We start from the raw sequence: 20,643 nt of genomic DNA on the forward strand, positions 1-20,643 counted from the left end.
GCCGATGCTGGGTGAAAGTTGCTGGGAGGTCGTACAGGTGTTTGGGGGGGGGGGTAGGGTGGTGGACTGGAGGCAAACTGGGCCAAACTGGGGCTAAATGTCTCCCATCCCACCCCAAAGCACCCAAATTTTGACCAGTTTACTGACCCACTAGTAGGATTGGGGGGAGCCTGCCTACCGCGATACAAGATGGGGTCTGTCCGAATCCCTTCCCCTGTTCCCAGTTTGGGGTGGTTTCCCACTCCCCAATTCCCAGTTTGGGTGCTTCTCCCCTCCCCCCTTCCCAGTTTGGGTGCTTTTCCCCTCCCCTATTCCCAGTTTGTGGGGCTCCCCCCAGCCAGTCCCCTTTTGCCATTTTTGGGGGGAGGACTATTCCCCTCCCCCATTCCCAGTTTGGGGGCGATTCCCAATTCCCCATTCCCAGTTTGCGGGTTTATTTCCCTCCCCTATTCACAGTTTGGGGGGGTGCACGCACGTCCTCTCCCCAATTCCCAGTTTGAGGAGGGCTTTCCTCTCTTCCATTCCCAGTTTGGGAAGGGTTTCCCCCTCCCCCACTCCCAGTTTGGGGATGGGTGGGGTGTCCCTGTTCAGCCCCTCCTTCTCTGTTCCCAGTTTGGGAGCCTCTCTCCCAGTTTGGGGGCTCCCTGCCTGTCCCCCATTCCCAGCCCATGGAGGGGGAGGGGGTGTCCTCCCCCTCCCCACCCCACCGTGGGTGCCCAGTGGGGCCTCTCAGGTGTCCCCAGGGCCTGTGTCACCCGTGGGTGTCCCCACCCCGCACCAATGGGGATGTGGCACCCAACTGGGAGCTACTGGGGGAGGATGGGGGACACCTATGGGTGCTGAGCCACCACATCACCTCCCACCCTGGGGTGGGGATGCCTCCGTGGGTGTCCTCGGCATGGTGACACCCCTCCTAGGTGTCCCCAGGCTGGTGACACGTCCCAGGGAGGGGGACATCCCTCCTGGGTGTCCCTGGGGTGCTGGCACCCACGTGGGGTGGGGACACCCACGACAGGGCCCTGGTACCGACCCCGCTGGGGGGGCGGGGCCCCCCCAGTACCGCCCCTCCGGTACCGCCCACCCCCTCACCCGCCCCGTTCGTGTGTGTGTCCCCCCCCAGTGCCACCCTCGGCTCCCCCCGAGTCCCCCCCGGTCCCTCCACGGTCGTCCCCCCCCACCTCCGTGCCTCCCGGTCCCCCCGCTGCGGGCGGGGCGCGCCCCCCCCCCCCCCATCCCCTTTTCCGCCGCTGCCGCCAGCTCGGCCCGACTCGGGGCCGGGCCCGCCCGAGGTACTGGGAGCGGGGTGGGGCGGGGGGAGCACTGGGAGCACTGGGGAGGGACTGGAAGCACTAAGGGGGCACTGGGAGGGCTGGGGGAGGCTGAGGGGGTAGACACTGGGGGGCACTGGGAGTGCTGGGGGGCAGAACTGGGAGCACTGGGGAGGGACTGGGAGTGCTAAGGGGGTACTGGGAGGCTGGGGGGGTAGACACTGGGGGGCACTGGGAGTGCTGGGGGGCAGAACTGGGAGTGCTAAGGGGGGACTGGGAGTGCTAAGGGAGGACTGAGGAGGCTGGAGGGGTAGACACTGGGGGTCACTCGGAGTGCCAGGGGGCAGAACTGGGAGTGCTAAGGGGGGACTGGGAGTGCTAAGGGAGGACTGAGGAGGCTGGAGGGGTAGACACTGGGGGTCACTGGGAGTGCTGGGGGCCAGAACTGGGACCACTGGGGAGGGACTGGGAGTGCTAAGGGGGGACTGGGAGGACTGGGGAGGCTGGGGGGGTGAACACTGGAGGGCACCAAAAGGTTACTGGGTGTGCTGGGGGGGTACTGGGAGTGCTGGGAGGCAGAACTGGGAGCACTGGGGAGGGACTGGGAGGGGACTGGGATTGCTGTGGGGGAGAACTGGGAGCACTGAGGAAGCCAGCAAGGGGGTTACTGGGATCACTGGGTGTTACTGGGAGTGCTGCAGGAGGGTTGCTGGGAGCACTAGGAGCCCCGGGACAGAGTTACTGGGAGCACTGGGAAGGTCGACTGGGGGGAAACCAGAAGTGCTGGGCGGTACTGGGAACGCTGGGGGGAGTCACAGGAAGCACTGGGAGTTACTGGGAGCACTGTGAGGGCACTGGGGGTTACTGGGAGCACTGGCTGAGGGTGGTGTCCCCGCAGGCGCCATGTTCCTGGCCGAGGACCCCTGGGGGCTGCTGGCCCTGGGACAGTGTCCCCCCCACGTCCCCCCCGGTGAGCACCCCGGGTCCCCCCCCCGGGTCCCCTCCTGTCCCCCTCCATGTCCCCACGTCCCTCAGTGTCCCCTGGGTGTCCCCCCCATGTCCTCTGCAGGTCCTCGGATCCCCCTCGGTGTCCCCCCCCCCCCGCCGTGTCCCTCGGTGTCCCCCCCCGTGCCCTCGTGTCCCCCCCGTGTCCCTCAGGGATCCCCTTGTGTCGCTGCCACCCCTCTGTGTGTCCCCAGGTCCCTCCACGTGCGCTGGTGTCCCCTTGCGTCCCCACCGTGTCCCCCCGTGTGTCCTCGGGTCTCTCAAAGTCCCTTCATGTCCCCATGTGTCCTCACGTCCCCACCTTGTCTCTCCCCAGATCCCCCGTGTCCCCACGTCCTCTCGTGTGTCCCCCTCATGTCACGCCAGGTGTCCCCCCACATCCTCCTGCGACTCCGTGTGTCCCTCCGTGTCCCCATGTGTCCCACCACGTGTCCCCTCACATTACGCTGTCCTCTGCGTCCCCGTGTATCTCCCCCATGTTCCTCCATGTGTCCCCCTTCTCACACCACATGTCCCCCCACGTCACTTCAAATGTCCCCCATGTTCCTTCACATGTGTCCCCATGTCACTCCAAATGTCCCCGTCTCTCTCCACCTGTCCCCATGTTAGTCTGTATCCCCGCGTCCTCATGTCACTCCTCGTGTCCCCCATGTCTCACCACGTGTCCCTCCACATCCCCGTGTCACTCCAAATGTCCCCCATGTCCCTTCATGTGTCCCCCATGTCACACCGCGTGTCCCCCCATGTCCCCATCTCACTCCCAATGTCCCCCATGTCACTCTGCATGTGTCCCAGTGTCACTTTGAATGTCCTCGTCTCCGTGTGTCCCCATGTCACACCACGTGTCCCCATGTCACACCGCGTTCCCCACATCACCTTGTGTGTCCCTCTGTGTGTCCCCGTGTCATGCTGCGTGTCCATGTGTCCCCCACGTCACACTGTGTGTCCCTCCGTGTCGCCCATGTCCCTCCGTGTGCCCCTCTGCATGTCCCCCACGTCACATGGTGTGTCCCTCCATGTGTCCCCCATGTCACACCGCGTGTCCCCCACGTCACACCGTGTGTCCCTCCACGTGTCCCCCATGTCCCTCCATGTGTCCCTATGCATGTCCCCCATGTCACACCACGTGTCCCCATGTCCCTCTGCACGTCCCCCACATCACATCACGTGTCCCCCATGTCACACTGTGTCCCTCCACGTGTCCCCCATGTCCCTCCATGTGTCCCTATGCATGTCCCCCATGTCACACCACGTGTCCCCATGTCCCTCCGCGTGTCCCCTTGTCCCTCCACGTCCCCCACATCACACCGCGTCCCCCGCGTTACACCGTGTGCCCCTCCACGTGTCCCCCACGTCACACCGCGTGTCCTTCCGTGTGTCCCCCATGTCCCTTCCCGTGTCCCTCCATGTGTCCCCCACGTCACACCGCGTGTCCCCAGCGTCCCCACAGCCCGGCCCCCCCTCACCCTCCCCTCTCTCCACAGCTCCCGGCCCCGCCAACCCTCCGCAACCACCCCCGGTGCCGATGCCGCCCACCCGTGACGCCACCGACGCCGCCTGCCACCAGCGTGGCGTCCCCACGTCCCCGCCGGCGCCGGAGGGCCACCGCTGCGGCGACTGCGGTAAGACCTTCGGCGCCCGCTCCCGGCTGGCGGTGCACCGGCGGGTGCACACCGGCGAGCGACCCTTCGCCTGCGCCCACTGCGGCAAACGCTTCAGCCAGAGCTCGGCGCTTGGCCTTCACCGGCGCCTGCACACCGGCGAGCGGCCCCACGCCTGCGCCGACTGCGGCAAAGCCTTCGCCGTGCCCTCGCACCTTGCGGTGCATCGGCGGGTGCACACCGGCGAGCGACCCTTCGCCTGCGCCCACTGCGGCAAACGCTTCAGCCAGAGCTCGGCGCTGGCTCTGCACCGGCGCGGTCACACCGGCGAGCGGCCCCACGCCTGCGCCGAGTGTGGCAAAGCCTTCGCCGTCGCCTCTCACCTGGCCGCTCACCGCCGCATCCACACCGGGGAGAAGCCCTTCCCCTGCCCGCGCTGCGGCAAGCGCTTCCGCCAACGCTCTGGCCTCGTCACCCACCAGCGGGGACATAAGTAGCCCTTGGGGACACCGAAACGGGCGCCGGGTGTCACCGAATCCACCGCCAGGAACCCCAAAGGACCCCAAAACACAGACATCAGGAATCCCTTTCACTCTGCCCGTCACCACAGGGACCTTGGAGAGCCACCACCAGCGCTCTGGCCTCGTCACACACACGTGGTGACACAAGTAGCCCTTGGGGACACCAAAACGGGCGCCGGTTGTCACCAAATCCACCGCCAGGAACCCCAAAGGACCCCAAAACACGGACATCGGGAATCCCCTTCACTGTGCCCGTCACCGCGGGGACCTCAGGGAGCCACCGCCAGCGCTCCGGCCTCGTCACACACACGTGGTGACACAAGTAGCCCTTGGGGACACCAAAACGGGCGCCGGTTGTCACCAAATCCACCGCCAGGAACCCCAAAGGACCCCAAAACACGGACATCGGGAATCCCCTTCACTGTGCCCGTCACCGCGGGGACCTCAGGGAGCCACCGCCAGCGCTCCGGCCTCGTCACACACACGTGGTGACACAAGTAGCCCTTGGGGACACCAAAACGGGCGCCGGTTGTCACCAAATCCACCGCCAGGAACCCCAAAGGACCCCAAAACATAGACATCGGGAATCCCCTTCACTCTTCCCGTTGCCACAGGGACCTTGGAGAGCCACCACCAGTGCTCTGGCCTCGTCACACACACGTGGTGACACAAGTAGCCCTTGGGGACACCGAAACGGGCGCCGGTTGTCACCAAATCCACCGCCAGGAACCCCAAAGGACCCCAAAACACGGACATCGGGAATCCCCTTCAGTGTGCCCGTCACCGTGGGGACCTCAGGGAGCCACCGCCAGCGCTCTGGCCTCGTCACATGCACGTGGGGACACGAGTCACCTCGGGGACCCCCCGAATTCAGCTCCGGACCCCTCGCTCCGGCTCTGGAGCCCCTCTTCTGTCTCCCCAAATTTGGCTCTGGACACCCCCCTGCAGCCTCAGAAACCTGGAGACACACCCCCCCCCATCCCCTTAACTCTGCCCCTCGGGGCCCCCCACAGCCCTTCGGGGACAGAGGGGCGAGGCCGCAAAATGGCGCAAAAACCTGCCGAAATGGGGAAAACGTCCCGCACCCCAAAATATACCGCAGGGCCCCGCCCGGGCTGGAAGGGGTCGGGGCAAGGCGGCGCGGAGGGGGTTAACACCATCGAGTCGCGGTCCTCCGAGCGGTGCGGAGCGGCCCCTAGCGGTTCCCGAGCGCTTCCGGGGACGCGGGGCAGAGGCGGCTCCGCGGCTGTTAGGTGAGGGGGTGTGGGTGGGGGGGGGCACCCCGGGGAAAGAGACCCCGGGACCGGCCCGGAACCCCCCCTGCAGCCCCCCCACTGCTGTCCCTCTCCCTCCAAGTCCTGCCCCCCACCCTCCGGGTGCCCCCCACCCCCCCGGTGCCCTTCTCGCGTCCTGTGCCCCCTCCCCCCAGTGAGCCCCCGATGCCGCCCCGGTCCCCCCCCCGGTTTGCCCCCCCCCCCTTTCCCGGTGCAGAGGTCCCTCACGCTCCCCCCTTCACCTTCGGTGCACCCCCATAGTCAGTGCCCCCCCCCCCAAAATCCCCCTTGTCCCACCTCCACCTCTGTCCACCCCCCCCCAGGACCCCTCCCGGTTGCCCCCCCCCCCAGCCCATCCAGGGCTCCCCCAGTCTCTCCAGCCCTAGCCCCCCCCGTTCCCACTCTGGATGCCTGGGTCCTCTTTTAGGGGAGGTGGGTGCTGACCCCCCCCAAATCTCCCCCCCACCCACCCTGTGTCTCCCCACAGACCATGGAGCAGCCAGAAGAGCCGCCCGATGCCTGGGACGGGGATGGGGGGACGGTACCCGGCACCCACGGAGGTGAGCCCAGCCGGGGAGAGGGTACGGGGGGGGCACTGCAAAGCATGATGGGACAGCGGAGGGGTCCAACGCTGATCAAAGCAGGACCATCTCGTCCAGGTTCCTCATGGCTCCTCCCAGGGAAGTCTGAGGACCTCCAAGGATGGAGCCCCACCACGTCCCTGGGTCTCTTCCCCAGCTCTGTCCCACCAGGGTGGGGGGACACAGGGGACCTCTGAGGGGTCCTTGCTCCAACCCGGGTCCATCCCTGACCTCCATGTTTCTTCTGGCCATCTCCAAATGAGATATGGGTCTGAGAGGGCACCATATGGCTTGGGAAGTAATTTGGGAGATCCAGCGGGGGGGTCGGTGAGGGAGATCGAGGGGTGATTTGGGAGCTTAAGGGGTGATTTGGGAGCTCAGGGGCGATTTGGGCATTCCAGGGATCAATTTGGGATACTGGGGGCAATTAAGAAGCTCAGGGAGGGCAATTAGGGATCCCCATGGCGATGCCCATCTCCATGTCCCCACAGGCACCGTGAAGTCCCCAGAGACGGATGCCCCCGAGAGCCCGGTGACATCACCACCCGGCCTGGCCTGGCCCTGGGGGCTGCCCCCCACACCCCCCCCAAGTACCCAGAAACCCTACAAGTGCACCGAGTGCGGCAAGGCCTTTGGGCAGAGCTCGCACCTGATGCGGCATTTGGGCACCCACACCGGCGAGAAGCCCTACAAGTGCGGCGCCTGCGCCAAGAGCTTCACCCAGAACTCCAACCTCCTGCAGCACCAGCGCACCCACACCGGCGAGAAACCCTACGAGTGCGGCGCCTGCGGCAAACGTTTCGGCTGGAGCTCCAACCTCAGCCAACACCGCCGTCTCCACAGCGGCCAGAAGCCTTTCCAGTGCAGCCAGTGCGGCAAATGCTTCGGTGAGAGCGCCCGTCTGCTCGAGCACCAGCGCACCCACACCGGTGAGAAGCCCTACCGCTGCCCCGACTGCCCCAAGACCTTCAGCCGCGGCTCCCACCTCGCTCGCCATCGCCGCCTCCACGCAGCTGAGCGGGGGCCCGGTCCGGCCCTGGCAATGCACCGGGGGCTCTGAGGGGCTCCCCAAGGAGAGGGGAGGAGGTGGTGGAGCAGATGATGGTGCTTCTGTGGTGACTGACCACGGGGATGTGGTTTGACCTGCTGATGCCCGTCGTCAACAGAAAGATTCATGGAGGATCCATAACGTGGTCAATAGCTGCTACAGCCCTTCTGTGGTGGCCATGGGGACGTGTTTTGTCCCTGTTGGTGCCCATCGTCAATACAAAGACTTCAGGAAGATCCACGATGTGGTCAGTGGTTATTACAGCTGTTCTGTGATGGCCGCGTGCCCGTGGGTCGGCCCTGTCGGCACCCATCGTCAACATAAAGACTTAAGTAGGAGCCATGATGTGGCCAGTGGCTGCTACAACCCTTCTGTGGTGGCCATGGGGACGTAGTTTGGCCCCATTGGTGCTCATTGTGAAAGTAAAGCCTTGGGGAGCACCCATGATGAGGCCAGTGACTCTATGGTCCGTCTGTGGTGGCCATGGGGACATGGTTTGGCTCCATCAATGCCCATTGTTGGCTTGTGGGGAGCCCATGTAGGTAAAAAGCCACGGGACTGGGGACAAACGTGGACACAAAGACTTGGGGAGGACTCATGACGTGGCCGACGGCTACCACAGCCCTTCTGTGGTAGCCACGGAGATGTGGTTTGGCCCTTTTGGTGCCCATCGCCAATGCAAAGACTTGGGAAGGGTCCATGGCACAGCCAATGACTACTACAGCCCTTCTGTGGTGGCCACAGGGACTGGCGCCTATTGTCAACACAAAGACTTGGGAAGGGCCCATGATGTGGCCAACAGGGATGTGGTTTTGCTCCACTGGTGCCTCCCATTGGCTCGTGGAGAAGCCACGTGGGCAAAAAGAGGTGGCATTGGGGCTGAAGGTAGACACAAAGACTCAGGGAGAACCCATGACATGGCCCAGTGGCTACTACAGCTTGTCTGTGGTGGCCACGGGGATGTAGTTTGGTCCCATTGACACCCATCATCATCACAAAGACTTGGGGAGGTCACATGATGTGGCCAATGGCTACCGTGGCCCTTCCATGGTGGCCACGTGCCCATGGTTGGCATCCACCATTCAGTAGGTGAGATGTCACGTGGGCAAGCAGTGGGGAGGGGGGGAATTTTTAGGGAAAAAAATTGCAATAACAGCACTAAAACGCTCCTTAAAACCCGCGTGTTGATTTTCACCACCCGCCGGCTCCACCAAGTCTGTTTAACAGCCCCCACCACCGCGGTTTGGGGGGACGGAAACCACGTCGCTGGGAGGGGATGAGCGGGGTGGACCCCACCTCCCTCCGTCTGTCCATCTAGGGCATCAAGTCCATGGCTGGGGTGGGGTCAAAGTCCTCCAGGTTTCACGCTGGGGTGCTCAGACAGGCCCGGGGGCTTGTCCACGGGCACAGGAGAGCCCCAAAGCCCACCCCCGAGGCAGTTCAGGGGTGACAGACCCCCCCGGGGCACCCTCACGCCGTGTGAGTGGGGCCAGCACCCGCAGCCTCAGCGCCTGGCCACGTTGCCAGCCCGGCTTCAGGTGGTGGCGGCCCCGGCGGTGGCCCCGGCGGTGGCACGGGGTGGGTGGCAGCGGCGTGGCGCTCGAGGAGGGTACGGTGGGAGAAGCCCTTGGTGCAGAGGCGGCACTGGAAGCGCTCGGGGCGGTGGGTGCGCATGTGGACATTGAGGGAGCTCTTCTGGGTGAAGCGTTTGCAGCAGACGCCGCACTGGAAGGCGCGGACGCCCGTGTGGGTCACCATGTGCTTCAGCAGGTAGTCACGGAGTGAGAAGGAGCGCCAACAGATGGAGCACTGGTGGGGCTTCTCGCCTACAGAGAGACAACCGTGGGTCAACTTGGATCAGTATGGGTCAACACGGATCGATATGGGTCAACACGGATCAAGGTGGGTCAACATGGATCAACACGGAGCAACACAGGTTGACAGAGGTCAACATGGATCAATACAGGTCAACATGGAGGAACACGGAGCAACACAGGTTGACGGGGTCAACATGGGTCAACGTGGAGCAACAGAAGTTAATGGGTCAGCATGGGTCAACACACGTCAATGTGGATCAACATGGGTCAACATGAGTCAACGTAGATCGACACAAGTCAATGGATCAACATGGGTCAACATGAGTCAACATAGATCGACACAAGTCAATGGATCAACATGGGTCAAAAGGGAGTGACGTGCATTAATGAGGGTCAACACAGGTCAACATGGATCAACACAGGTCATCGTGGGTCAATACAGGTAACATGGAGCAACATAGGTCAACACAGATCAAGATGGGTCGACAGATCCACAGGTGAACATGGATCAACACAGGTCAGCACAGGTCAACGCGGGTCAACAGATCAACACAGGTTGACATGGAGCAACACAGAGCAACATGGGTCACCGGATTAACAAAGCAACACGGATCAACATGCGTCCACACAGATTGGCATGGGTCAACACTGATCAACATGGGTCAAAATGGATCAACACAGGTCAACATGGCTGAACACAGGTCAACACTGGATCAACATGGGTCAACAGAGAATGACATGGGACAGCATAGATCAAAACATGTCTACGTGGGTCAAAATGGAGCACCACAGAGTGACACGGGTCAACACAGATCAGCAGGGGTCAACGTGGATCAACACAGGTCAACATGGGTCAACATTGGTCAGTGCAGGTCAACACAGGTTAGCACCAATCAACATGGGTCAACACAGGTCTACATGGGTCAAAATGGAGCAACAGAGAGTGACATGGGTCAACATAGATCAACATAGATCAACATGGGTCACCGGATTAAGAAAGCAACATGGATCAACATGGGTCAACACTGACCAACATGGGTCAAAATGGGTCGACACAGGTCAGCATGGGTGAACACAGGTCAACACTGGATCAACATGGGTCGACATAGATTGACATGGGTCAACACGGATCAACACAGGTCTACATGGGTCAAAATGGAGCAACAGAGAGTGACATGGGTCAACATAGATCAGCAGGGGTCAATGTCGGTCAACACAGATCAACATGGATCAACACTAGATCAACATGGGTCACCACAGAGTGACGTGGATCACCACAGAGTGACATGGGTCAACACAGAGTGACACAAGTCAACACTGACCAACGTGGAGCAACGCACGTCAGCGTGGAACAACACAGAGCAACGTGTGTCAACGTGGATCGACGTGGAGCAACACGGGTCAACACAGGTCAACGTGGGTCCCCGTTACATCCCCGTCCCCGTCCCTCCACACCCCCATCCCCCAACGTCACCATCCCCATCCCAATGTCCCCGTCCCCCCATCTCCCCGCTCCCCCACTGCACCGTCCTTGTCCCCGCAACATCCTCCCACCCTTCCGTGTCCCCACCTCTCCCTCACCGTCCCCATTGCATCCCCCCCGCACGGAACCTGCTCCGGCCCCGCAGTCCCCTGGGGAGCCGGGTGAGCCCCGTGTTGTGTCCCCCCCCCCCGCCCCGTCTGTCCCCACCGTGTCCCCCCTGCCGTGTCCCCTCACCGGAGTGGATGAACATGTGTTTGGTGTAGTTCTTCCGGGAGCTAAAGGTCTTCTGGCAGTGGCCGCACTGGTAGGAGGGCTCGGGACAACGTGAGGGGCCGGGCTGGGCCACCTCGGGGACCGGGGGGACACCCCCACCACTTAGCCCCGCCTCCACGCCCCCCTCGTAGAGCGGCGGCGGCGGCGGCGGCGGGGGCGGCGGCGCAAAACCAAAACCGTTGCCACCCGGTGCCGCCTTGGCCCCAAACGCCGGCGCCCGGCCCGGCGCCTCCAGGCTGCAATCGGGCCCAAACTTGCCCCCGTCCTCGCCGGGCCAGGGAGGGAGGAAAGCGTCAGCGAAGACCTCGGGAGCGCCGAAAAACGGGGGCTCCTCGGCGGCGAAGGGCGGTGGGGCGAAACCTTCCTCACCGGCGCTGGCGGCGCCTCCCCCTTCCTCCTCCTCCTCTTCCTCCTCCTTAACCGGCAACTGGAGCCGCAGCGGTTGCCGCTGCTTGCGGCTGTGGCAGCTCGGCGCCGGCTCGCTGGGACCGAATCGAACGTCGGGTTCCGACGGTACCGGCGGCACCGGCAGCGGTTTGTGACGGGGATCGGCGGGCGGCGGGATGGGTTCGGGGCGGGGCGGGCGGGCGGGGGGCAACGCCTTGGGACCGCGGCTCTGGGAGATGATTTGGGTGCACTCGTCGATGACCGTCTTGATCTGGAGGATGGAGGCGGCGGTGAGGATCTGCAGAGCTTCCGACTGGGCCACCACCAAGCAACCGCTGTACATGAACTCCACCAGCTGCCGTACGGCTCCGCTGGGGACGACGGGTGGCACCTCGATGGCCGAGTGACCCAAGAGGAGCTTGTCGTGGAAGAAGGGGCTACCGGCGGCCAAGACGCAGCGGTGGGCTCGTAGGGTGGCCTCGCGGATACGAACCGTCACGTCGCAGAAGTGGCCGCCCAAACGTTGGCCGTTGAGGGTCTCCAGTAGCGAACGGCTGAAGTTCTGGAGATGGATGTAGTGGACGGCCTCCGCCATGATGGCGGGGACGGGCGCCGGCGGGGACCGGGGTCGTCGGTGAGGTCTGGAGATACCTGAGGGAAGAGCGACGGGGTCTGGGGACACGCGATGGGATGTCACCACGGGCTGGGGACATCGACGTGGTGTGGAGATGCCACCAGGGCATCACCGAGGGTTGGGGACACCCTATGGGATGCCACCAGGGCATCACCGAGGGTTGGGGACACCTGATGTGATGTCACCATGGGCTGGTGACATCAAGGTGGTGTGGAGATGCCACCAGGGCATCACCGAGGGTTGGGGACACCTGATGTGATGTCACCATGGGCTGGTGACATCAAGGTGGTGTGGAGATGCCACCAGGGCATCACCGAGGGTTGGGGACACCTGATGTGATGTCACCATGGGCTGGTGACATCAAGGTGGTGTGGAGATGCCACCAGGGCATCACCGAGGGTTGGGGACACCTGATGTGATGTCACCATGGGCTGGTGACATCAAGGTGGTGTGGAGATGCCACCAAGACGTCGCCGGTGGCTGGGGACACCCTAAGGAATGTCACCATGGGCTGGTGACATCAAGGTGGTGTGGAGATGCCACCAGGGCATCACCGAGGGTTGGGGACACCTGATGTGATGTCACCATGGGCTGGTGACATCAAGGTGGTGTGGAGATGCCACCAAGACGTTGCCGGTGGCTGGGGACACCCTAAGGAATGTCACCATGGGCTGGTGACATCAACGTGGTGTGGAGATGCCACCAGGGCATCACCGAGGGTTGGGGACACCTGATGTGATGTCACCATGGGCTGGTGACATCAAGGTGGTGTGGAGATGCCACCAGGGCATCACCGAGGGTTGGGGACACCTTATGTGATGTCACCATGGGCTGGTGACATCACCGTGCTATGTGTTGCCACCAGGGCATCACCAAGGGTTGGGGACACCCTATGTGATGTCACCATGGGCTGGTGACATCAATGTGGAGTGGAGATGCCACCAGGGCATCACCGAGGGTTGGGGACACCCAGTGTGGTGTCACCATGGGCTGGTGACATCAGCATGGGCTGGAGATGGCATCATGGCATCACCGAGGGCTGGGGACACCTGATCTGATGTCACCATGGCATCACCGAAGGCTGGGGACACCTGATGTGATGTCACCATGGGCTGGTGACATCACTGTGCTATGTGTTGCCACCAGGGCATCACCAAGGGTTGGGGACACCCAGTGTGATGTCACCATGGGCTGGTGACATCAGCATGGGCTGGAGATGGCACCATGGCATCACCGAGGGTTGGGGACACCCGATGTGATGTCACCATGGGCCGGTGACATCACCGTGGTGCGGAGATGCCACCACCAGGAGCTGGGGACACCCGACGTGACGCCACCACGGGCCGGTGACACCAACGTGCTGCGGAGATGCCACCAGGACGTCACCGGTGGCCCAGGGGACACCTCGCGGGACGTCACCGGGTGCTGGGGGCAGCTCTGATGACGTCAGGGGCGCGTGGGGAGACACCTTTACAGGGCGTCCCCGGGAGCGCGGGGGACACCTCGCGGGACGTCACCGGGGGGTGTGGCGAACCCCCGGGGACATCCCCCACCCCTCCCCCCCCAAAAAAGAGACCCCGGGGGGGCGGGGTGGGGGCGGGGCCACACTCACCTCCGCGCCCGCCGGAACCGCCGCCGGCCCCGACACCCGGAAGTGCCTCCGCCGCCGCTTCCGGTAGCCCCCCCCAGCCTCCGTCTTACTGTCTCCCACGCGTCACTTCCGGAGGGGGGCCAAGAGAGGAAGTGAGCCGGGATCATAGAGAGGGAGGCGGGCGCGGTCCTCCCGCCGCCCCCGCACCATAGAGACGGGGCGGGAGAGGCCACGCCCCTCGCGGGGACCCGTAGGGGGGTCGCGGGGTGTCCGCAGGGCCGCGGTCACCTATGGATCCCTATAGGGACCCCCGTAGGGTTGGGATCCCCCATAGACCCCCATAAGGACCCCCGTAGTGTACAAATGCCCATAGATGCCCATAGGGACCCCCATAGGATTGGGATCCCCTATAGACCCCCATACGGGCCCCCTGTAGGGTTGGGATCCCCTATAGACCCCATAGGGACCCCCGTAGTGTACAAATGCCTATAGGGACCCCCGTAACGTTGGGATCCCCTGTAGACCCCCTAGGGACCCCTGTAGGGTTGGGATCCCCTATAGACCCCATAGAGATCCCCATAGGATTGGGATCCCCTATAGACCCCATAGGGACCCCTGTAGGGTTGGGATCCCCTATAGATGCCCATAGGGACCCCTGTAGGGTTGGGATCCCCTATAGACCCCATAGAGATCCCCATAGGATTGGGATCCCCTATAGACCCCGTAGGGACCCCCGTAGTGTACCAATGCCTATAGGGACCCCCTGCAGGATTGGGATCCCCCATAGACCCCATAGGGACCCCTGTAGGGTTGGGATCCCCTATAGACCCCATAGAGATCCCCATAGGATTGGGATCCCCTATAGACCCCGTAGGGACCCCTGTAGTGTACAAATGCCTATAGGGACCCCTGTAGGGTTGGGATCCCGTATAGACCCCATAGAGACCCCCGTAGTGCACCAATGCCTATAGGGACCCCTTGTAGGATTGGGATCCCCCATAGACCCCATAGGGACCCCTGTAGGGTTGGGATCCCCTATAGACCCCGTAGAGATCCCCATAGGATTGGGATCCCCTATAGACCCCATAGGGACCCCTGTAGGATTGGGATCCTGTATAGACCCCATAGAGACCCCCATAGTGTACCAATGCCTATAGGGACCCCCTGTAGGGTTGGGATCCCCCATAGACCCCATAGGGACTCCCGTAGGTTTGGGATCCCCTATAGACCCCCATAAGGACCCCCGTAGTGTACAAATGCCCATAGATGCCTATAGGGACCCCTGTAGGATTGCAATCCCCTGTGGACCTCCACAGGGACCCCCTATAGACCCCATAGGGACCCCCATAGGATTAGGTTCCTCTATAGACCCCATAGGGACACCTGTAGGGTTGGAATCCCCTATAGACCCCCATAGGGACCCCTGTAGTGTACAAATGCCTATAGATGCCCATAGGGACCCCCGTAGGATTGCGATCCCCTGTGGACCTCCATAGGGACCCCCATAGTGTATGAATGCCTATAGGGACCCATAGGGACTCCCGTAGGGCTGGGATCCCTATAGATGCCCATCAGGACCGCCATTGGGCTGCGGTCCCCTATAGACCTGCATCAGGACCCCTGTTGGGCTTCAGTCCCCTTTAGACCCCCATAGGGACCGCCATATGGCTGCAGACCCCTCGTAGGAACTCCCATAGGTTCTGAAGCCCTGTAGACCCCCATAGGGACCCCCATAGGACTGGGATCCCCTATAGAGCTCTGTAGCTCTCAGTAGGGCCGGGATCCCCCATAGACTCCCATAGGGCCATGATCCTCTATAGACCACCAGCAAGACTTCCATAGGGTCACAGTCCTCTATAGACGCCCAGAGGGATCTCCACAGGGGCTGGGATCCCCTAAGACCCCTATAGATCCTAGGTGCCTTATAGATCCCTATGGGGTTCCCTATAGGTCTGGGATCCCCTATGGAGTCCCATAGGGATCCCTGTAGAGCCTTGTCCTCCTATAGACCTATATAGGGGCCTTCATGCCTTATAGACACCCCCCGCCCCCCAAACTATCCCCCATAGGGCCTGGATCCCCCTTACAGACCCCTATATGGCCATGATTCCCTCTAGAGCCCTACAGATCCTGGATGACTTATAGATCTCTGTAGGGATCTCTATAGGGCCCAGATGCCCTGTAGATCCCCATAGGGATCCCCAGAGGGCCTGGACCCTCTGTAGAGCCTCGATCACTTATAGATCCCTATGTTGATCCATATAGACCCCCATAGGGCCTGGATCCCCCATAGATCCTCACAGGGATCCCCATAGGGTCTGGATCCCCTATAGACCCCCCTGGGGACCCCCACAGGATCTGGAGGACCTATGCATGCCCATAGGGGTCACCAGGGGGCCATGATTCCCCGGAGATCTCCACAGGGATCCCCATAAGGTCTGGGCTCCCTATAGATTGCATAGGGATGATCTGGGGATCGCTATAGGAATCCTTATAGGGACAGGATCCCCTAAAGACAGCCCCCCCCCCCCGGGGATCCCTATAGGGCTAGCATCCTCTATGGACCCCTATAGGGATCTCTATGGGCTCAGGGATCCCCTATAGACCCCATAGGGCCAAACTGGCCCAGCCCCTATGGCCCCTATAGCACCCCCATAGGGGCAGTTGGTCTGCTGGTGATGTCACAGCCTGTTGGGAATGTGGTGGTGGCACGTGCTGGCCTGCCCCGATGGTCACTTCACGGCCTGCATCCGGCAGTGACATCACTTCCTCATCTAGTGATGACCTCACTGCTTGGGCTGGGCCTGTCACACATCCTGGTGAGTTGATGATGTCATTTCCTGGGCCCTTGGTGACATCAGAGATTGGTCCAGGTCAGGCATAATCCTCCTGCTCTATGAGGGATGTCACTTCTTGCCCACTGGTGACGTCACTTCCTGGCCCTGGCGTGGCGTGACTTCTCGTGTTGACTCCTTTCTGTCTCTGACATCATTCATTGCCCTGTAGTGACATCACAGCTGTGTCAGAGCCCCACCCGCCGCAATCCAGTGGCTCTTTGTGATGTTGGCTGATGAGGACCCATGCTGACCCATGTCTGTCTGCGTTGACCCAAGTTTGTTGACCCACAGTGACCCATGGTGACCCACGTTGGCCAATGTTGACCCATGGTGACCCACGTTGGCCAGTGTTGATTCCTGTTGGTCCGTGTCAGTCTGTGTTGACCCATGTTTGGTCACCCACGTTGGCCAATGTTGATTCATGTTGGCCCGTGTCAGTCTGTGTTGACCCATGTTTGGTCACCCACGTTGGCCAATGTTGATTCCTGTTGGCCCGTGTCAGTCTGTGTTGACCCATGTTTGGTCACCCATGGTGACCCACGTTGGCCAATGTTGATTCCTGTTGGCCCGTGTCAGTCTGCGTTGACCCATGTTTGGTCACCCACGTTGGCCAATGTTGATTCCTGTTGGCCCGTGTCAGTCTGTGTTGACCCATGTTTGGTCACCCACGTTGGCCAATGTTGATTCATGTTGGCCCGTGTCAGTCTGTGTTGACCCATGTTTGGTGACCCATGGTGACCCACGTTGGCCAATGTTGATTCCTGTTGGCCCGTGTCAGTCTGTGTTGACCCATGTTTGGTCACCCACGTTGGCCAATGTTGGTTCATGTTGGCCCGTGTCAGTCTGTGTTGACCCATGTTTGGTCACCCATGTTGGCCAATGTTGATTCCTGTTGGCCCGTGTCAGTCTGTGTTGACCCATGTTTGGTCACCCACGTTGGCCAATGTTGATTCCTGTTGGCCCGTGTCAGTCTGTGTTGACCCATGTTTGGTCACCCACGTTGGCCAATGTTGATTCCTGTTGGCCCGTGTCAGTCTGTGTTGACCCATGTTTGGTCACCCACGTTGGCCAATGTTGATTCATGTTGGCCCGTGTCAGTCTGTGTTGACCCATGTTTGGTCACCCACGTTGGCCAATGTTGATTCATGTTGGCCCGTGTCAGTCTGTGTTGACCCATGTTTGGTCACCCACGTTGGCCAATGTTGATTCATGTTGGCCCGTGTCAGTCTGTGTTGACCCATGTTTGGTGACCCATGGTGACCCACGTTGGCCAATGTTGATTCCTGTTGGCCCGTGTCAGTCTGTGTTGACCCATGTTTGGTGACCCACGTTGGCCAATGTTGGTTCATGTTGGCCCGTGTCAGTCTGTGTTGACCCATGTTTGGTCACCCACGTTGGCCAATGTTGATTCCTGTTGGCCCGTGTCAGTCTGTGTTGACCCATGTTTGGTCACCCACGTTGGCCAATGTTGATTCCTGTTGGCCCGTGTCAGTCTGTGTTGACCCATGTTTGGTGACCCATGGCGACCCATGTGTTGACCCACATTGATCCATGTTGATCTATGCTGACCCGTGTCACTTTGTGTTGCTCCATTTTGACCCGTGTTGCCCTGTGTTGACCCGTATAGGCCTGCGCTGATCCATGTTGACCTCTGTCACTCCATGTTGATGCCTGTCAATCTGTGTTGGCCCATGTTGATGCAGTCTTGAACCTTGTTGACCCGTGTTTGTTGACCTGTATTGAACCACGTTGATCCGTGTTGGCTCCTGTTGACCCCTGTTGCTCTGTACTGATCCATGTTGACCCATGTCACTCTGTGGTTCTCCATTTTGACTCATGTAGACCTGTGTTGATCCGTGTTGACCCGTGTCAATCTATGTCGACCCGTGTCAATTTATGTTGACCCATGTTGATCCAGTCTTGACCTGTGTTCACCCATGCTGACCTGCCTTGACCCATTTTGACCCGTGTTGGTCAGTGTTGACCCATGTTGATCCGTGTTGCTTTCTTAATCCGGTGACCCACGTCGATCTATGTTGACCCATGTCACTCTCTGTTGCTCCATTTTGACCCGTGTAGACCCGTGTTGACCCATGTTGATTGGTGCTAACCTGTGTTGACCTGCGTTGACCTGCGTCACCCCATATTTCTCCATTTTGACCCACGCTGACATCACTCTGTACGGATTACCTCAAGGACGGCCATTTGTATGACACAATGACCTCGCTGGTGCAGCTGTGTCCCCACCATGAAGGTCCCCCTGCCCCCCCTGGGCCTTCCCCCCCCCATGGCGGCGTTGCTCAGTCATAGAAACCCAGCAGTGACATCACCGCCGTGCCCTCCGCTCCCTGCGATGCCGTACCCAGCGCCGTGACATCACAGCTGCTCCCACAGCCTCACCCATCCCCCTGGCCCCTCCCTGCCTGGCCTTTCCCTCTATGGCGTCACAGCTGGCACCGTGACATCACATATGACGGTATGACATCACCGTGGTTCGCACATTTCAGGGAATATCCCAACACCACCTTCGGGGGGGGTGCCCGGCCGCTTGGGTCCCCTAGGGAGGTGCCCGGCCGCCCGGGTCCCTCCGGCAAGGGCGGGTGGTGATGCCCAAAGGTTGGAACTGGTGGAGCTGAACCGATCTCCCCGGAAAACTGGGTGCCCATCTGGGTGCCCTGGGGGGTGGGCGGGCTCCGGGCCCCGTGGGTAGAGCCTGGGGGAAGGAGGTGCCTGGATGCCTGAGTCCTCCCGTGCCCGCGGCGCGGGTGGCACAGGGTGTTCCCGGCCCCCGGACGCCTTGGTCCCACGGTTCCGGGCTCGGCATCGCAGGGACGGCTTCGCAGCAGGTGAGGGGACCCAGGCATCTAGGGACCCCCACCCCATCTGCCCCCCTCCCCCCTCCCCTCCCCAAAAAAGGGACCCAGGCGTCCGAGTCCATCCAGAGCTGTCGGGGGGGACCCAGGCGTCCGCTGCTGCTGCTGCTGGGGGGGGTGGGTGTGTTATTGTAGGGTCTCTGTTGTTCCAGGACCCCCCCCCCCCCGCCCAGTTTGTGCCATGGTAGACGAGGGTGACAGGGGACGATGTGGCCCCACCAGGCTGGCGCAGGTGAGTGGGACCCAGGTGTCCCGGGTGGGGGGCACCCAGGTGTCCGAGGGGGGCACCGAGGCATCCGGGGGGGGAACCCAGGTGTCCGGGGGGGGAACCCAGGTGTCCAGGGGAGGCACCCAGGCATCCAGGGGGGGCACCCAGGTATCCGGGGGGGGCACCCAGGCATCTGGGGAAGCTTCAATCCCAATGGGGGGGACCCAGGGGTCTGGGGGAGGGGGGGGATGCAGGCATTTGGGGGACCCCCCCACCCAGAGGACCCAGGCATCCAGGCTCCCAGCTGCCCCCCCCTGCCCCCCCCCCCACCCCAACTTGGCTGGGGGACCCAGGCGTCCGGGTGCCCCCTCCCCTGGCCCCACTGGCCCCACTGGCCCCAGGCCAGACCCTGGACTGGAATTAGGGCACGGGGCGGGGGAAGAGAACCCAGGCGCCCGTTCCCCTCCCCCTCCCCGTGGGAAGGGACCCAGGCGTCTTCCCCCCCCCCCCCCAATGAGGGGACCCAGGTGTCACCCCCCCACCCATGGGACCCTAAGGCGTGGGGCCTGGATGTCTGGGTCCCCCCGGACTCGGGGTCCCAGGGGAGCGGGGGGGGGATGGAGCTGGGTGTCCCCCCCCCCCCAATCCCCGGACCCCCGGGTCCCCTGCGCTGCCACCCCCCCCCGTCCCCCCTTCGTGTCCCGTCCCCCCCCCCCCAGGCACAGTACCGCCGGGACCTGGAGGAGGAGCTCCGTGACCTCAGCAGCCAGGTGGGCGGGGCTTTGCTGGGAGGGGTGTGGCCAATACCTGTCAGTCACAGCCTAGCCCCTGCCCCTCGCTATGGATCTGGGGCAGGCCTGGTGGGGGGCGGGGCATGGGGCTGTCCGTCACCTTGGGGGGGCGGAACATGTGGTTGCCCATCACCCTGGTGGGCGGGACGTGGGGCTGTCCATCACTTTGGTGGGCGGGACATGGGGCTGTCCGTCACTCTGGTGGGTGGGACATGTGGTTGCCCATCACCCTTGTGGGAGGGACATGGGGCTGTCCATCACCCTGGTGGGCGGGACATGGGGCTGTCCATCACCTTGGTGGGCGGGACATGGGGCTGTCCATCACACTGGTGGGTGGGACATGGGGCTGTCCATCACCTTGGTGGGTGAGACATGGGGCTGTCCATCACCCTGGTGGGTGGGACATGGGAGGTGTTCATCACTCTGGTGGGTGGAGCACGGAGCTGTCCAT

At 62.2% G+C, this 20,643-nt stretch overlaps 3 protein-coding genes across 4 annotated transcripts in view; 2 read left to right on the forward strand and 1 right to left on the reverse strand.

The window, feature by feature from the left end:
- The first annotated feature begins 1,191 nt into the window (after positions 1–1,191).
- LOC128135798 (zinc finger protein 239-like) lies at positions 1,192–7,534 on the forward strand. The gene is made up of 4 exons (XM_052774881.1): positions 1,192–1,289; positions 2,167–2,238; positions 3,758–4,367; positions 6,842–7,534. The coding sequence occupies exons 2-4, from the start codon at positions 2,172–2,174 to the stop codon at positions 7,308–7,310; spliced, it is 1,146 nt and encodes a 381-aa protein (XP_052630841.1). The 5' UTR covers positions 1,192–1,289; positions 2,167–2,171; the 3' UTR covers positions 7,311–7,534.
- Positions 7,535–8,460: 926 nt separating this feature from the next.
- ZBTB45 (zinc finger and BTB domain containing 45) lies at positions 8,461–13,635 on the reverse strand. Of its 2 annotated transcripts, XM_052774852.1 has the most exons (4): positions 13,505–13,635; positions 11,611–11,909; positions 10,833–11,529; positions 8,461–9,124 (listed from the first exon to the last, which is right to left on the reverse strand). In XM_052774852.1, the coding sequence occupies exons 2-4, from the start codon at positions 11,851–11,853 to the stop codon at positions 8,769–8,771; spliced, it is 1,296 nt and encodes a 431-aa protein (XP_052630812.1). In that variant the 5' UTR covers positions 11,854–11,909; positions 13,505–13,635; the 3' UTR covers positions 8,461–8,768. The 2 variants fall into 2 exon arrangements, with proteins under 2 accessions (XP_052630812.1, XP_052630811.1); XM_052774851.1 differs by having other exon boundaries at positions 10,833–11,909.
- Positions 13,636–20,372: 6,737 nt separating this feature from the next.
- The window catches only part of THAP7 (THAP domain containing 7), a 4,154-nt gene continuing 3,883 nt past the window's right edge, over positions 20,373–20,643 (forward strand). The window contains 1 exon segment of the mRNA XM_052774835.1: positions 20,373–20,521. Coding sequence (XP_052630795.1) covers positions 20,373–20,521 — 149 coding nt within the window.

This window comes from Harpia harpyja, chromosome 24 (assembly GCF_026419915.1).
Source record: "Harpia harpyja isolate bHarHar1 chromosome 24, bHarHar1 primary haplotype, whole genome shotgun sequence".
Taxonomy (NCBI): Eukaryota; Metazoa; Chordata; class Aves; order Accipitriformes; family Accipitridae; genus Harpia; species Harpia harpyja.

Coding starts and splice junctions, on each gene's coding strand:
- ZBTB45 (XM_052774851.1), bottom strand. CDS start 11,853: ATGGCGGAGGCCGTCCACTACATCCATCTCCAGAACTTCAGCCGTTCG. Junction 9,125..10,832: donor ACACATGTTCATCCACTCCG/GTGAGGGGACAC, acceptor GTCTCTCTGTAG/GCGAGAAGCCCCACCAGTGC.
- LOC128135798 (XM_052774881.1), top strand. CDS start 2,172: ATGTTCCTGGCCGAGGACCCCTGGGGGCTGCTGGCCCTGGGACAGTGT. Junction 2,239..3,757: donor TCCCCCCCACGTCCCCCCCG/GTGAGCACCCCG, acceptor CTCTCTCCACAG/CTCCCGGCCCCGCCAACCCT. Junction 4,368..6,841: donor ACCCACCAGCGGGGACATAA/GTAGCCCTTGGG, acceptor ACCCCCCCCAAG/TACCCAGAAACCCTACAAGT.